We start from the raw sequence: 17,654 nt of genomic DNA on the forward strand, positions 1-17,654 counted from the left end.
AGATTTATTTTTTTTTGGACTGACCATGTGTTTGTAATTGTTAAGCTTTGTCAATATTGCCACATAAGTTATTGTTGTTCACACTACGGTGAAAGAGCAAAACTGAGCAAAACTTTTTTACTCACACATAAGCAATACAAATTTATTATACTATACATACATTTTTTGGTCTTATAATGTAGATTCACGCTACTATAAAGGCAAATTAACCATGAATTTAGATGAAAGATGGTTCTTCCACTTCATTTAGATTTTAACTTAACACTTTAACTTGCCGTCTTTTAAACATTTACCGTATTTTCCGCACTAAAAGGCGCACCTAAAATCCTTCCATGTTCCTAAAAGCTCACAGTGCCCCTTAAAATCTGATGTGCCTTGTGTATGGTCATTACGGTAATATTTCAACCCCAAAATGGCTCCTTGCTCGACAACGCAGAGTTCAAACTGAAGGCGATCGGTTACGCAGGTGAACACGTAAATAGAGCAGCGCCAAGAAAGTTCAACGTGAATGAGTCAATGTTATAACTTGCTGTTGGTTAGTGAACTGTGTCGCTGCTTTATTGAATATGTTTTACTGACATCTGATCATTCTGTTGGTGTTTCCTTGAGCGAAGCTCCATCTAGTGGAGGCATTGTAGATTGCGTCTTACAATGCGGTGTGCCCAATGTTTGAAAAAAATTACAAAATAGGCCATTCATTGACTGTGCGCCTCATAATCCAGCATGCCTTTTAGTGTGGAAAATACGGTACTGCGATCAACAAGAGTTGCGTAAACACAAGTCAGTAAGTCATAAATCTGATTCCAACAATAAAGCAACACAAATCTGGGTAGCGTTATCGCTTCAACTTTTCACGTTTCATCAAACGATGACATGTGAACTCTTCTTCAGCACTGATGTCGAAGTTGTGTTGACGCTGTATAAAGCAAAACTATCTCCCTACACTCATGACAAAAATTAGCTTATTGGGTGACCTCGCTAGGTAGCTTGTTTACTGGTTGACTTGTTCGGTCTCTTCTCTGAAACGTGTTTAAGAATATTACATTGAAGTGAAGCAAATTCGAGGCGACAATTTCCGACCTCTGGGGTTTCGTATCAGAGCCGCATGTGGTATGAAGTTGAACACCTGACACCCATCCCTCTTAGCTAACTAGGCGGAATGTTGCCATGTGGCATGTCTCTGATGTCCTCACAGTTCTCCTCTTTGTTCTACCATCATGCAAAATAAAGACAAAATAATGCTGAAATTGTGTGATTGACAACCACTCCCGCTTATTTCCAGAAACAAAACAACATGACGGATGATCCGGAGGCGTCGCTAACACCCACGCTGGTAGGCCCCGCCATTCACTGTCGGGATGTTTGCCGCTCGTATGGAAAACTGCAAGTTCTCAACAACCTCAACCTCACCGTGCCACAGGGACAAATGTGAGTCCAAAATATAAAAATACTCTCATAATAATGGCAATAAATGTATTCAGTCTTGCCTCAGTGGCAATAGTATGCGACTCTCATACTCATCATAGTCGTCATACTCGTGTCAACAGTCCTACGACGACTGTCCGGGATTGTTATTTTATCCTGGTTGCCGTCACCCATTTAGCTCACGCAGTCATGATCTGTTGACTTTAAGTCAAGTCAAGTCAACAGTATTTATAGAGCACTTTCAAACAGCCATCGCTGCATACAAAGTGCTTGTACATGGAGCTTTAAGAGCACTCTTCCAGAGTAACCAACGCTGTTGCATATTTTCCCTCTCAAAGTAATCAGACTTTATTTGGTGAAAAAAAACAAACAAACAACAACACCAATAACAACTGGAGATGTGATAAATGTGACATTTTGGGTTGTTTGATTTCTATCTTGGCAGCTACGGCCTCCTGGGCCCCAGCGGCTGCGGCAAGACCACCATGCTGAAATGCATCGTGGGAACTCTGAGCATCTCTCGGGGTTACATCGGTGTGCTGGGAAAGCCGCCGGCATTCCCTGGCCACGGCGTGCCGGGCAGGATGGTGGGATATATGCCCCAAGTAAGCCTGGGATGCCTTGAAAAATGCATTTTTTTTTCAAAATGCTTCGTGAGTCACATGTTGCGTCATGTAGGAGCTGGCCTTGTACAACGAGTTCACCATCGGCAACACGCTCACCTTCTACGGACGAATCCATGGGCTGAAGTCGAGGGAAACCCAGGACCGCATCAACGAGCTCATTGAGTTATTGGATCTGCCGCAGAAGGACCGTGTGGTTCGCAATCTCAGGTAAAAAAAAAAAAAAAATGCCTTGACTGTCAAATTTAATTTGGCCTTAATGAAATAACTCATGTAAAATAATACGAAACATCTCAACTGAACTTTTCCCATTGAGATGAATGAAAATAGCATTAATCCGATCCAGTCTCTATAAAACAGAAACACAAGTTTGTGTTTGTGTTTGTTTAATTACAAAAATATCACTGTAAAATGTCGTACCTCATAAAATCATATCAAAATAACATAATTAAATAGAAACTAAATAATTCCTAAATAATTTGTGCATCTCGGGTATTGTGTAGCTTCTACTGTTGTGTCTGCCTTGGCCACCAGTGGGCAGTATGATGTATACACACAGATATAAAAGGAAAAAGACGGTCGCAAGTACTCACTAAACTGCAGTAATATTAGTCATTTTTCACAAAGGATAACTACCGGGTAATATATATTTAAGTATTGTTTTATTGCCTGTCGACATGTATTCCATAGCATCAAAGCTAGCTGCATTAGCTTCAATTTTGTTCAATTTGGTATCAGCATTAAGCTAGCAGACGTTCATCCAAAGAAGTTATGTGGTTTGGTTAAATACACAATTCTCACAGTTTCATTTTTAGTTATACAGTAAACTTCAACTGGAAGTAACAATAAACTGAAACAAGCACTTTTTAGAAGAATTATTCATTGTTAGCCAAACTGCTGCTGCTCGTTGTGGAGTTTGCTGCCGCCATCTAGCATTTCTGTCTCTATTTTTGTTAGCAAGTCAAAGCACTAAAATAAAATAATCAAGATACTACTGTGCACTGTACAGGAAGCGTAACCATAAGGTGTGGCTGAAGGTCTGTACTATACTATCGTATGCATAATGGCCTAATGGCCTTAATGGCCCTCTATACAGCTCTGATAACTTACATAAGAGCTTTGTTCTCCAAAGAAAGCAGCTTCATTCGCGCACCATGTAATATTCATGTCGCATGTGACGTTGAAGCCGTAGTCATGTTTCAGCATTGTAGCTATGTGAATGTAATTTAGGAGGTTTATTTCAATCAAATAAAAAACGAAATTACAAGGATGTAAAATGGTCTTTTTTGATTTAGTCTTAAAAAAATTTGGAAAAAAAATAGACTTCCTTTCTTGAAAAAAATTGCCTTTATTCGTGAAACAATATTGGGTTCTGGAAAACAACATTGCTGTATTTAAAAAAAACATTTATTCTCACTAGATTATTATTGAGAAATATTACTTTGTTCTTTTTAAAAAACGTTTGAATTAACTCTTGTATTCTGAAAAAAGTATCACTTATAATTGAAATACATTACTTATTATTTTTTCCCTTGAAAAAAAACTCAAAAAATGTCATGTGGAAAAGAATATGCACATGAATTCTCAAAATGTACAATTTTAAAATGTTCATAATATTTATAAAAATATTTGAAAAAAATTGGCCTAATAATCTGACTTGATCCTTGAAAAAATTGCTTTATTCTATTTAAAAAAAATACACTCAAAAAATCAGTTTTATTCCAGAATATGTTCAGAGCACACATTATTTCTTGGAGAATAACTTCATTTTTCCAAAGATGGCTTTATTTCTTTATTGTACTCAAGGGAAAAAAAAGTGAACCATGCGTTTGTGTTGATGTTGCAGTGGCGGCCAGAAGCGAAGGGTTTCTCTGGCGGCGGCGCTGCTCCAGAAGCCCAAGCTGCTCATCCTTGATGAACCCACAGTGGGCGTGGACCCAGTGCTCAGGAAAAAGTACGTATATACAAATGACTTTATCTCTTCTCTACATTCTAAGTGCCATTCATACTCATCCATTTGCAATTCATGGATGCAAGCACTCTGAGTACCCGGTAAGTGTAACCGGATGCCCGCAGGATAAATGGAGCTGCGTGCAAGCATGGTACTATTAGTTCCTTGTTGCTTCTCCAACCGAGAGTAAAGGAAAACATGAAATCTGACATGCTCCCCCGAGCTCGATGCGGCACGCTGGTTGGCTTCTACTTTGAAATATCATCACTCGTACAACGTGGACCCTCATACATGTCCGTTTACAAGCAACGACTTGAGTCTGGTTGAAAGTGAAAAACCCTACGGCCCTTGACAGCAACCGTTCGCTGTGAGGTGGAGCAGTTTATAATCTTTTATTTGGACTTGCATAGTCAGCTATCCAGCTGTCTCTCTGTCTGTCTGTCCATCTGTCCATTTTCAGTGAATGGTGCTTTCAGATATAATTGGATTGCTACATGATCCATACATAGCTGAATGAATAATGAGCATGTCGAACGTGCACTCATGACACAATAATAGCGATATAGCATCATCACAAATTCACCACAGTGGTAGCTCTACTTTCAAACGTCTCTTCATTCAAAATTTTCAAGTTACGAAACGCCTCAACGGGAAAAAAAATTGCCTCTTGTTACGAAAGAAATTTCAAGATACGAAAGGTAAAATACACCACAGTGGTACCTCTACTTCCGAACGTCTCGTCGTATGAAATTTTCAAGTTGCGAAACGCCTCAACAGGAAAATATTGCCTCTTGTTACGAAAGAAATTTCAAGGTACGAAAGGTGAAATTACAGAATGGGCTGTTAGTCGCAGCTCCGAGTTTCCTGAACGCAACATACTTATAGTTGCTCTGCCATTGGCTATTCCCGAGCATCATCCTGGCATCCCAGGTACCACTATATTAGGGGGAAAATAACTACAGTTTAGTAATAAAGTTTTCTTCATCCAGTGGGTTGATTCTCACTTTTTTCCTTTTTCCAGGATTTGGAAGCATCTGGTGGACATCGTCAAAACGGGGAAAATGTCGGTCATCATCACCACCCACTACATCGAGGAAGCCGGACAAGCCAATGTGGTGAGGAAATTATTCGAAAAAAAAAAACACAACACAACATTTCCACTTGTGTTAAAATATACAATAACTAGCTTAGCATGTGACCTGCGGCTATCCGGAATAATTCCTTTGTGAACCGGTTAATCCTTCAAAATTGAAGTATTTGCAGTCATAAAGTTACTCTTTAGAGTTCTTCAGATAACGGCCAGCGTTGAGCTTCGTGTACGAAATCTGATGCAGAGTCAGTGTGACTCTGTGTTTGGTTCAGGCAGTTCAGAAAGATTAAGTAGAAATAACACACAACACTACTTAGCGATTGTCTGGGCTCATGTGGGGTTGGTGAGGGGGTCTGCATTTTTTTAAAAAAACATAGACCACATAGCTAGAAAATATCAGCAGTCAAAAGTCAGCTTCACCAAAAAAAAATCACCTACCACTAAATCAACAAGTTAACACAAAAAATAACCACAATGGCTCGAAATAACCTACGGAATGAAAACAATTTCTGTGTCCTGCAATTAATGTGATTGCGCCTTGCTGGTCATTCATGATAACCACCACCTTGCAAAAAGAAACAGAAGGACTGGAAATAATACACTCTGGTGTCCCTCGAAGCTGTTACTGGAGAACAATGTTGTAATCTTTTATAGGAAAACAAAAAAACAAACAAACACACATGCATAGACACAAAATCATGCTTGTTTTTCCATCACAACAACGACAAAATAAAACCAATGACTCATTTCAATGAAGGAGGCATGAGTTGGCCGGTCAAACCAGTCGGATGGCTGGTATTGTTTTTGTGACTTAACACGAGCATCGATGTCAGGTAAATGCTTGCGAAGAGAAAGGCGGTCACAACATCCGTGCATACATGTCGTCTTGGATTTGCTGAGTGTACATTAAATACGCCTATGAGTATTGTTCTATGATCCGTCTGTGTTGCGTCACCACTGGTGTTCAAATGTCCATTGCTTAAATAACTCCAAAAACAGTTATGCTAGTTTTGTTAGCCAGTCTGCGGCATTTTTCATGTGCATTAGCATTAAGCTAATGGACTTTCCAAAAGCAAGATTATGTGGTTCGGCACAATGTGATTGAAAGCAAAACGAAACGCTGAGTAGAATCTTTATTCTCTTCGTCCAGGTTGGCCTGATGAGGAACGGCCGCTTGCTGGCTGAAGGAACTCCAGAAGCAGTCATGAAGCAGCAAGGCTCCACCGTGAGTTGCAAGTCGCTACCCAGGGCTGATTATGAGGACTAGAAAGTGATCCCTGATAGGTAGTATGCAAAATCACGGAATTGATTGTTGCACAAGCGTGTTTTTTTTTTTAAGCCAGTGTATAGCATTTTGTTAAGTGCAATTTACATTTAATCTTTAAGGTACAATATGTATTTTTCTTGTGCGGTAGCTTTTTAAGTGAATCATTATTTCAACAGTCTTACTTGTTCAAGCTAGTAATAGCTGATCATCATTTTTTAAATTTGTGTACTGCTCCATTGTGTGTATCCTATTTTAGACTTTGGAGCACGCCTTTCTGCAGCTGTGCGAAACCTCAGACCAGACGTGTGTTAAGCGGAGCTCCGGTTCCCAAGACGATGGGTTGGGGAAAAGCCAGTCGTTCGAGAGCGGGCGGGACGAGAGCCGACCCATTCTTGCCAACGTAGCCAAAGCCACCGAGGAAGTCGTCAGCCATACAGGTGTGGATTCAGCAGGAATGTTGTTGTTTGTGTCGAGTAAAGCAAAATGTCAGCGTTGGCGGACTCCAGTTACATGATTTGACTCTAGTCAAACCTTGAACACATTTTATGCAGTGCTAATAGAGCAGTTATTCGATATTTTGAACATGTTTGAAAAGTTCTTTGCGTCATGAAAAACTGTTTGAGACCATTAAAATTCTTAGCGAACGTCTTTGCGGCTGTTTGCGATTTTGAATGAACCCTCACACTTGCAAACTTTTGACGGTCAGTGAGATACCGCCTCAAAGGGTGAAAACTTCTGCAACATCAATGCTAAGTTCCTCAGCCTGCCTATGGCGTTTTTCATTATGTGTTAGCATTAAGCTAACTTACTTTTGTCACGCAAAGTTATGCGGTTTGGTTTACGACATAACGTAATTTAATGATTTACTTTTAAGCTTAGTTTGAGGGTAATCGTCAACTGGGAGTGGCTGTAAACAGTTTGAAGCAAGCTTTATTTGTTTTAGAATTTTTGGGGGGAACTCGTATATCAAGGTACCACTGTGAATGCTCCAACACCTTTCCATACATTATGGTTAACACTTGAGCCTCATGTGACTCCTTATTGCTGAATGATTACGATTTCATAGTGGACTGGAAGGTGCGACTCAGACACGTGTTTCCCAAGTTGAGGAACATTGGCGCCCTCACAATCAAAAACCTGCTGCGGATGAGGAGGATGCCGGGGTACGTCGCCACCACAGGAAGTCAGCCCATTTGTCACCATTTCTAACTTACGTGGTCCTTTGCAGCTCCTTGTGTTTCCAGTTCCTGCTGCCCGTCATCCAGATGTCTCTCATCTGTTTGTGCGTCGGAGGAGACCCAAAGGGAATCCAAGTTGCCGTGGTCAACAATGACACCTCCCCACTCGCTTTCGGTCACTCGCTGCTCTCCTTTTTGGACAACAACAGTGTGGAGCAGGTACCATTTCAAGTGGACGTACACGCATGCAGCAGCAGACTCTGTAAATTCTATAGACGACCCAGGCCAAAAATTAGCTCCTCCCCGACATAAGATGATGTTTGTCTTGTAGTGAAGATGTATCATACTCATTTGACACCAGTTACGGCTTTTATCACTACTGCCACATGGCATCCAAATCCCCCCCAAAAGCAAATTAAAGTACCAAATTTCACATTTGGTATCTAACGTGCTGTTGTCTGATTTGACAGGTCAGCTTGTCTCATGCGGAGGCTTTCGAAGGGATCTATGATGGAAAGTACTGGGGCATCATTGGCTTTCGCAAGGACTTCAGCCGTTCCCTAATGAATAGGTACACACCGTCCGGACTCTATTTACACACACTGATTGAAATCGGTATCATTAGTCCTGTGTCCTTCCTCACATTAACAATAATGAAAAATTATCCACTCCAGAATTACACCCCACAAATACTAGAGCAATATATTTCACATTTCTTTATCGACAAAACAACATCACAACACGACATGAAACATGCTCATTCCACAGGCATTGTGCTGCTTTTTTTGTAGTGGAAATGTCCTTCAGGGGACAGTATAGTACATACACACGGACACGCAATACATACACTATATTTGGTGATGAAACACAAAAGACCTTCACTGAGTTGCAATGATGTTCATCATTTTTTGCAGAGGATAAAGAATATGTTCCCATGAGTATTATTGTCTCTGTCTCCAGTTTGTTGCTTCTACTAACAAGTCTCTTACAGGTTTGTTATTGTGACAAAATTGCTACATTTATTAGCCCGTATAGCATGTTTTGCATTATGTGTTAGCATTAAGCTAGCCGACGTTGGTAATTGAGTTCCTTGTAAGTCGAGGCATCATTGTATAATCAAGCCTTTGAGTACATATGTTTCCTTGGCAACCCCCCACCCCTCCCAAAAAAAGCAAGCAGCAGCGTTTAGTTTGTTGCCTGACTCAGCATCTTGTTGTGTCATTGTGCAGTTTACTTGCGATCCTCTCAAACTCGTGCGTCACGAGAACGCCGCCACACCAGAGAACGCGGCCGCAAAATGCCAAAGTATCACACTTGACGGAATTCTAGCTGCAGGGCAGACTCATAAGGTCTTGTGACAGGATTTGGCAACAAAAGCAGTGTTGCATATATGCTGCACACGTAGCATGCCGAAGGTGTAACAATAGGTGTGAAGGAGCCTTCCAATAGGAGGAAAAACGCTCTACCACTTTCTTTTGTGCAATCACACGACATTATTTCGTTGTTTATTTTTACTTCCTGTTTCTAAACAGAGTTGTGTGAATTTTTGATATCCCCCTTACACACATTATTTGAATGTAAACATCTGCACTATGAAGAATCTTGGTGTTTTTTGCAGGATGTTCATGAAGAACGTGTCCAGGGAGGTGATGGATGCAGGTTCAGTGCACGTCTGGCTGGACCAGACCAGTAAGTACTTGGCTCTACATTTTACTATGCAATCTGTTGAGATGGTGGAAGGTTTAAAAAAAAAAAAGATATTTTGTGTTTTCAGACCACCAAATTGCCTTGATGCTGCAGCAAAAATTGTACGAGGCCTTTCAGGTGAAGATACTTTTTACTTGTTCAAAAGAAGTCAGAAAGTTGATCATCGTTCTTCATAAATCCTCATTTGACACCACATAAAAATACATACAGACACTCCCCAGCCACTGTATTAATACAGTCTCATCCAAGGATTTTTTTTCAACTAGTTTAATTTAAAGAACATCCCAGATCTTTTTATTATTTTTTTTGGTAGTTTTGTGCGGATTTCATGTTTAATTTTTCCTGTAATTTAAATTGTTAAAAACACTGCAGATTTGATTATGATAACAAGTCACTTTAAATCCTTTTGTAATTTTTAAAACTATCTCATATTTTTTAAAATATATGAGGTAATAACTACTTTAATTTTAATACAATTGCAGTGAACCACCATTTTCAAACCACTTTATGGGCTCATATCTGCCCCTTTTAACTAGCCAAAAATGACCACGCTACACACAAAAAAAAAAAAACATGTCACGAATGACCAAAAAAAAAATCATGTGGAAAATGCCTGTTTTTGATTCAACATTTATATTCCCTTAATTGCTCTTTAATTAATCCTATAATCCTATTGGTTTTCCATTATGAGTTATGATTTTGTCCAGTAGATGGCACTGCTCTTCCCTTCGTTTAACAATATGTTTCTTATACAGGCTTTTGTGGAGAGCAAGCTGGGCAGCATGGCCTACATGTATTCCTTGCCCATAAAGGTGATGAACAAGACACGATTGCATTCGTGTAGCACGACGACAACATCTTTTCTAACACTCATTCCCACTGCTCTTTAGTTTGAAGAGGCCATTTATGGCAGCCACAACGCAGACTTTACGACATTTGTGATGCCGGGCGCTGTTCTCAGGTCCGTTAAATGTTGAATCGCTTAACACTGATACATAACACAAAAGGGAAGCGAGCTCGATACAAATGGACAATGCTAAAATTCTATTTTTTATGTTGTCATTTTACAGCATTGCCTTCTACTTGGCCTTGGGACTGACCGCCCTCTCTTTTGTCCTGGAGAAGAAAGAGGGTCTTCTGGACCGCTGCTGGGTTGCAGGTAACAACTTCCACACTGTTCATAAAGTACCTGCAAACCTCCCCAAAAAATGTAATAATAATCAAAACTGTCTATTGGGGTGGATTGTATAGTTAGCCGTATATGTATGTGTCAATCAATCTACAGTGCTTTAATAAGAAGCATTTCAAGGGACAACCACTGAAGCCATGCAGTATGATACTAAGACATCAGTTGCTCTTGACTTCAATATCCTGATGGTATCATTTGCATCTTGTGATACAAAATCAAATCACAGGTGCCAAATGTCCATGTTCATCAGTCAGCGCTACTTAAATTAAAAATAATAAGTTCGGTAATTGGAGTGATCATCATTAAAAGTAAAGTGACCTATCATCGATATCGTGATGTATCGTTTGCTCATGATACAGTATCGATACTGAAATTATCGGTCAATGATACTTTGAGCGATAGGTTTGAAGGGATAAACATTTAAAACCAAAATAATTCAAGCCGTTTACTTCAAGTGCTGTATCCTCGATATCATGTTTTTCTCGTTTTCTCATGCTAGAGTATCGATACTCATATCATCGGTCAACAATACTTTGATGTATAGGATTTGAAGGGAAGAGCAAAACTAATAATAATAAAGTTGTTTATTGCAGGTGTTGTTTCATCAATAACACGATGGATCTTTTTTTTCATGTTGCAGTCTCGATACTTGTGTCAAAAGGCGATACTGTATTGTCATTTAAGTATTTTAATACACTAAAGCAAAAATTAATAAAGCCATCTATCACAGGTGATGCATTTTCTCTTAGGATACAATATCAGTTGATTTCAATCACTCCGCAGAATTTGTTATCCAGCTTGAACGTTAAATAATTCAAGCCATCATTTGCGTTGTTGTCAGTATCACAATGTATCGTATCCTTTTTATCTTACTATGAAGTACAATCAGAAACAAGAAATATCGAGACGATCATCACTCAATAATACTTTCATCACTAGCATTTGAAGAGATAAACATTAAAGGGCAAAAATATATGTATACGGTATATAAAATAATAAATCCATCTATTGCAACTGTGATATATGTCAAATGCTGTTATCATAGATGACATTTCAACAATACTTTAATACACCGAAGCACATTTTTGACATTTTGGCCGATTTATAGAAATATGATTTCAGTCCTCTAATGCTGTGCATTTTTCAGGTGTGAGCTCGCTGGAGACGATGCTGGCTCACCTTTTCTCCCAGCTGCTCATCATCAGCGTTCAGATCATCCTCATGCTGCTCTTTGTCCTGCTCGTCTTCAAGGTGCCGGATAACACCACACGCTACAAATATGTTTCATATTTTCATGTCCCTGAAAAGGTTAAAAGAGTTTCCCGCTTTTGTCTGTGTGCAGATGCCAAATGAAGGCTCCCTGGTTTTGATCGTGTTGCTGATCGTGCTGCAGGGCATCACCGGCATCTCCTTTGGCCTCGTCATCTCCGCCGCCATCGACGACGAGCAAAACGCTAACCAGGCCGCGCTCGGACTCTTCTACCCCAACCTCATCCTGAGCGGTAAGCCACACGCAACTGAACATTCTTTTAGACACATTAGTTAATTCTCCAAGAGTATACCTATGTAGGAATATCACTCATAGCCTTTGAATGTTTTTTTTAATACTATTTTTGGACAAAAAAAAATACAACTTTATTCTGGAGAAAAATACATCCCTATTCATAAAAAAATATATATTTTTATTATATATATATATATATATATATATATATATATATAAATGAAATCTTGAAAATGGATTCTTGAAAAATTTCTGAGGAAACCATAATATATTTTTATCCATCCAACCATTCTTCAAATTATCCAAAATGGATGACTGTATTTTAATTCTCTGCCATAATTGGTGTCTTTGTCTACAACTTGTGTTGCTGAAAGTTTCAAGTCAAGTCAACAGTATTCATAGAGCACTTTCAAACAGCCATCGCTGCATACAAAGTGCTGTACATGGAGCGATTTAACATATACAATAAACAGTAAGACGAATCAGTAATAAGTAATAAGTAATAAGGCGGTAGAAAGCACCAAGCAGTAAAAACAATAGCAAATCTAAGTCATGCTGAGTCAAACGCCAAAGAATACAAGTGAGTTTTGAGGAGGGATTTAAAGATGGGCAGCGAGGAGGCTTGCCGAATGTTCAGTGGGAGGTCATTCCAGAGAGATGGACCAGCAACAGAAAAGGCTCGATCCCCTCTGAGCCTCAGTTTAGTTCTTGGTACGTCTAGCAAAGACTGGTCCACAGACCTGAGGCGCCGGGCAGGGGTGTAGGGGCGTATGAGCTCAGAGAGGTAAGGTGGCGCGAGATTATTCAGAGATTTGAAAACAAAGAGGAGGATCTTAAAAATAATTCTAAAATGAATGGGGAGCCAGTGAAGGGATGCCAAAGTAGGAGTTATATGCTCCCTCTTACGAGTACCAGTCAAGAGGCGAGCAGCGGCATTCTGTACCAGCTGAAGGCGCTTGATGGAGGACTGGCTGACTCCAAAGTACAGGGCGTTGCAGTAATCGAGCCGGGATGTGACAAAGGTCACCCAACATGTTTGTCATGTCAGGTATCATCTGGCCCGTGGAGTGTATCCCCTACCCTCTACGCTACCTCAGCCTGGCCCTACCTCAGACCTATGCCTCCGAAGCACTGAGATGCATCATGTACAGAGGTACACACATACACACACACACACACACACACACACACACACACACACACACACACACACACACACACACACACACACAGGTTCGATTCCGGCTCTGGCCATCCTGTGTGAAGTTAACATGTTCTCCCCCGTGCCTGTGTGGGTTTTCTCCGGGTGTTCTGGTTTCTTCCGACATTCCAAAAGCATGCAGGGCAGGTGAACGCTCTAAATTGTCCAGGTGTGAGTGTGAGCGCGGATGGTTGTTCGTCTATGTGTGCCCTGTGATTGGCTGCCAACCAGTTCAGGGTGTACCCCACTTTAAAGCCTGAAGACAGCCGGGATAGGCTGCAGCACACCCCCGATTCCATTCGTGAAAATAATGTATATGTTAACAAAAATAACTTTATTCATGAAAAAAATCCTGAAAATATTACTTTATTCTTTAAGAATTTCACTTTATTCCTCAATAAATAACTTTTTTCATGAAATAAAAAACGTTCCCCCCCCCAAAAAAATATATATATATATTTGAAACAAATTACCTCATTCTTGTATTTTTTTTCCACACAAAAAGTTCTAAACCCTAAAAAGAATGATTTGCTATAGCTAATAAAATATATATATAAATACTGTGTCATACAAAAAATGGGTAAATGGGCTTCTTTACACCATGTTGCTGAGGTTTTTCCATCTCGTGCGTGTCCCATCAGGTTGGGATCTGACTTACATGATGGTTTGGCGAGGCTTTGTTGTCACTCTGGCCTGGAACACGTTCTTCATCATCGTGGCAACCCTCATCTTGAAAATCAGAAAGTGAACACCTATTACACACTCACACACACATAAAGAATGGCTGGATGTGCTGCACATGGAAAAGGACGATGTACTGTATGTAGGTGCTTTTACTGTACATGAGGGCTGCGTAAAGTATGGCCGCCATCATTTGTTGTTCCAGCCCCTATGAGTATTTAAATGATCCAAAGTCCTGGAATGTTGTTGTATTCACTTACTTGGGTGTTATTTTATAAAACTGTATTTATTCATATTTCCCTATGTTCTTTTAGCCATTCATCTGATTAAAAAAAAAGGCTTAATTCATTTATTGTAAAATATATGGCTGGGCGGAATCCAATTCCAAACTCACTGCTATTCAGAAAACACTCCATCATCAATTCACCCCAAAAAAACAACAACACAAAATAATATTGCTGTCATCGAGTTAAAAAATATGGACACATTTAGTAATGTATATTCAAATATATCTAACCTAAGGATTTTCTGTCCTTAGTCTTTAAAACGTCAACGACAAAACGCTACACAGCTCTTGCCAAGATTTGATTAAATTATTGATAATATGGATTAATTTTTGAAAGCGAGGATGTTGTCATGTTGCGTGGTGGACCCCAAAAATCAGGCAGGAGGGAGGAGCAGGGTGTACTTGAAGAAGTGTATTGATAAAACACAGAGAAAACAAAATCCAAAAACAATCATAGTCCAAAGTAGCAAACAAAAATAGCAACTGAAGCTAAAACAGAACCGTGACCAAAACATGACCGAAACAAACCTGACAGCAGCAAAGAAACAGAAAACAAACGAACATGACAGTAGCAAACAGCAACAATGACCAACAGGTGTGCAGCTGCAGGGGGAGCCCTACAGTGCCACCTGCTGGTCCCAAACCGAATCATGACAGTACCCCTCCCTCAAGGTCCCAAAGTTGTCCAGAAGGCTTGCCTTGCCGGGGAACGGGAACTGAAAGCGACGGCGACCTTCGCCTCGTCAGAGAACAGGAACAAAAGCGACGGCAATCCTTTGGCTGGGCGTGGCCTGACGTGGACGGAGCTCGACGTAACGGGGGACATGGGACAGCCGGACGTGAACGGGGGCTCGGCCTGACGTGGGCGTGTACGTGGCACGGCTCGTCGTCGACGTGAATGTGACTCAGCTCGAACAGAGTCGTGACGAGCCTCGGCTCAACGTAGATGCGGACGGGGCTCGGCCCACCATAGACGTGGCTTGACGAGACGAAAACGGGACAGCCGCATCACCAGCGCTGCCTGAAAGGGAAAAGGGTGTCGGCCGCAGACGCGCTCCGTCAGGCACATGGTAGAAGAGGGACCAGTCCTTATTACCTGCGGGGTCCAGGTCATTCTGTCAAGTTTGCGAGGTGGTGGTGGACCCCAAAAAAAGCATTGTATTGATAAAACACACAGAAAACTAAATCCAAAACAAAGTCACGAAAACAAAACAAATCCAAAGTAACAAAGCGCTTAACAAAACAGTTCACATCAATAACAAAAACATGACTGAAACAAACATGACCGTAGCATACCAACAGCCACAAACAAACATGACAGCAGCAAAATCATAAATATTATTATTTATTATATATTAATAAAAATATTATTAAAATAATCATTGTTGTACATTCACATTGTATTTCTATTTGGTCAATAAGACACAATCACCAAATCAAAATGTGACTGAATTCTTATTTTAGGATGAAAATGAACTATTTTATAAATCGTGCATATATCTTTCAACTTATCCATTCAATAATGTTCTCCATGCATCTTGTGATTGCCCCCCCCCCCCAATCATGGTGCATAGAGGCAACCTAGGCAGTCCAAAGTGGAAGAATGTATGCTGACGATACATGTGGGACATAAGTTTATGATCATGCAGTATTTTCATCAAGTGAACTGATGTAAAATTGTAACGTCATATTTTGATGTTGTTGTTTTTTTTGTTTTGTTTTTTTCACACAAATGTATTGCTTTTATTGCTGTCGTTCCACTTTGCCGGACAGAGTGGATGCGATTTGTGGGTCAGCTGACCACATCTGGGCCTGTGACATCATATCTTGAACATGCAAACGTCCATCACGCTTGGTGTTGTTTGTATGATGGATTGTTTACTCCAATGACAATAAAATAAAAATTTGAAAAATGCAGTACTACCTTTTGTTGTTTGTGGCCATATTTATGTATTCATTTTCAAATAAAATCTGTTATTTTATATTATATCATTTTGTGACAGAGTGTTTTTAATTGTTTCAGAAGTTCAAGGTGCAAGAGTGGACTGCCCCCTATCGGTCTGATTAGAACTACACCTTCATTCAGTCGTCGGAAAACTCATATTTTCTACACGTAATTTAAAAATGGCAAACATTGAGTTAGCCCACTCGATTACTCGAGTGGGTGAGATAATTTCGCTGAATTCCAAAATAAAAGCCCTCTCTAGTCGATATTCAATACTGTCATTACTTTTGAATTCAGAGTGATATTAATATCTCTTGTCACTCAACCATGCCACATCTGGCGGAAATGAACGAGATTAGCCCAGGATTCCAGTCAGGAAGTTTCATGAAGCCCTAGTGTTCTATTTCGAAAACAGGCCCTTTAAATTCTGTAGCTCATCACATAGGATTTTGAAGTGGAAAAAAAATCCCACGATATCCATCGATAATATCAAACTTTGAATTCCAAAATAAAACGTCTTTGAATTCATTGCTGGACAAGCCCAGGGATGCATACCAGTAAGTTTCAGGAAGATCTGGTGTTGCATTTCAAAATAGAAGCCTTTCAATTGTGCACGTCAGTCATTACATATGCTTTCAAAATGATGTTAAAGTGAGGTATTTTATGTTGAATTTCACAATAAAAGCATTTTTAGTTCATTATGAGACTATATACCTGTACATCAACACTCTACGTTAGACTCTGAGTATGTTGTAATTCGACTTACGAACACAAGAGAGCGGAATATCATCACTATACATTTTTACAACATATTGGACATGATTGCAACTTATGAGAAATGAATATAAAAAGGTGACGCACACGTTTATTTTCAAACATACGACTGTTCTTTTTAAAAGTAAGGGTTATTTAAAAAATTAAATTTTTGTCAATGACGTAGACAAATTTATTTTAAAAAGCCATTCTTATAAAAATCTTCTTGGAAAAATATTTGCAAGGAAAAAATGTTTTTGAAATATTAATTTATTGCAAAAAAAAGAATACTGAAAGCCTTTTAAATTCAAATACAAAGAATCCAAAATGAATTTTGATGAAATGAAAAATATTCCAATTAAATGTGATGATTAAAAATAAATCTGACAGTAATGAAAAATAGGAGACATTTTTTGTTTAAAAAATATATTTGTTTGACTTTTTTTAAAAAGAAAATGACACTCGTGTGTGTGTGTGTATGTGTGTATATATACATTAAATTTTTGCTGAAATATGCGCACGTGTGTTTTGACAGGAAAACGGCTCCTGTGTTGAAGGTCAATGCTGTGAAAAAAGAAGGCTTATTACACAGCCGTCTCATTACCATTTTTACAACCTCGTCAAATATCCCGACGCTTTTTACGCTGATGATTTGCAAAAGCAATTACTTTTTTTTCCCCCACCTTCAAATGTACCTGAGTCATGAGAGACTTTACGCATCGCATGCTCAATCTTTTCCTAAAAGACAAGCCAAGCAGTTTTATTTTTCAAAAGTGGCTTTCATAAACACATAACCAAATGCATTTTGAGAGAGAGAGACAGAGAGAGAGAGAGGTTAGCTTTTCATTTCCACC

The 17,654-nt window shown here is 39.5% G+C and overlaps 1 protein-coding gene across 6 annotated transcripts in view; it reads left to right on the forward strand.

Annotated features, from left to right (window-relative positions):
• abch1 (ATP-binding cassette, sub-family H, member 1) overlaps positions 1-17,654 on the forward strand; it is a 28,269-nt gene that overhangs the window by 3,071 nt on the left and 7,544 nt on the right. For 5 of the 6 annotated variants that reach the window (XR_007964793.1, XR_007964794.1, XM_052080170.1 and 2 more), the window contains exons 2-19: positions 1,283-1,428; positions 1,871-2,030; positions 2,104-2,258; positions 3,895-4,002; positions 5,021-5,114; positions 6,240-6,314; positions 6,613-6,793; positions 7,423-7,519; positions 7,585-7,753; positions 8,005-8,105; positions 9,153-9,223; positions 9,309-9,358; positions 9,997-10,053; positions 10,132-10,202; positions 10,312-10,400; positions 11,578-11,681; positions 11,773-11,932; positions 12,983-13,087. Coding sequence is in view for 4 of the 6 variants with exons in the window: in XM_052080170.1 (XP_051936130.1) it covers positions 1,283-1,428; positions 1,871-2,030; positions 2,104-2,258; positions 3,895-4,002; positions 5,021-5,114; positions 6,240-6,314; positions 6,613-6,793; positions 7,423-7,519; positions 7,585-7,753; positions 8,005-8,105; positions 9,153-9,223; positions 9,309-9,358; positions 9,997-10,053; positions 10,132-10,202; positions 10,312-10,400; positions 11,578-11,681; positions 11,773-11,932; positions 12,983-13,087 (1,993 nt within the window). In the remaining 2 variants the exon portion in view is untranslated. Of the gene's footprint in view, positions 1-1,282; positions 1,429-1,870; positions 2,031-2,103; positions 2,259-3,894; positions 4,003-5,020; positions 5,115-6,239; positions 6,315-6,612; positions 6,794-7,422; positions 7,520-7,584; positions 7,754-8,004; positions 8,106-9,152; positions 9,224-9,308; positions 9,359-9,996; positions 10,054-10,131; positions 10,203-10,311; positions 10,401-11,577; positions 11,682-11,772; positions 11,933-12,982; positions 13,088-13,776; positions 16,006-17,654 lie in introns of those variants that run through there. The other variant, XM_052080172.1, reaches the window with a different exon arrangement.

Source organism: Hippocampus zosterae, chromosome 11 (assembly GCF_025434085.1).
Source record: "Hippocampus zosterae strain Florida chromosome 11, ASM2543408v3, whole genome shotgun sequence".
Taxonomy (NCBI): Eukaryota; Metazoa; Chordata; class Actinopteri; order Syngnathiformes; family Syngnathidae; genus Hippocampus; species Hippocampus zosterae.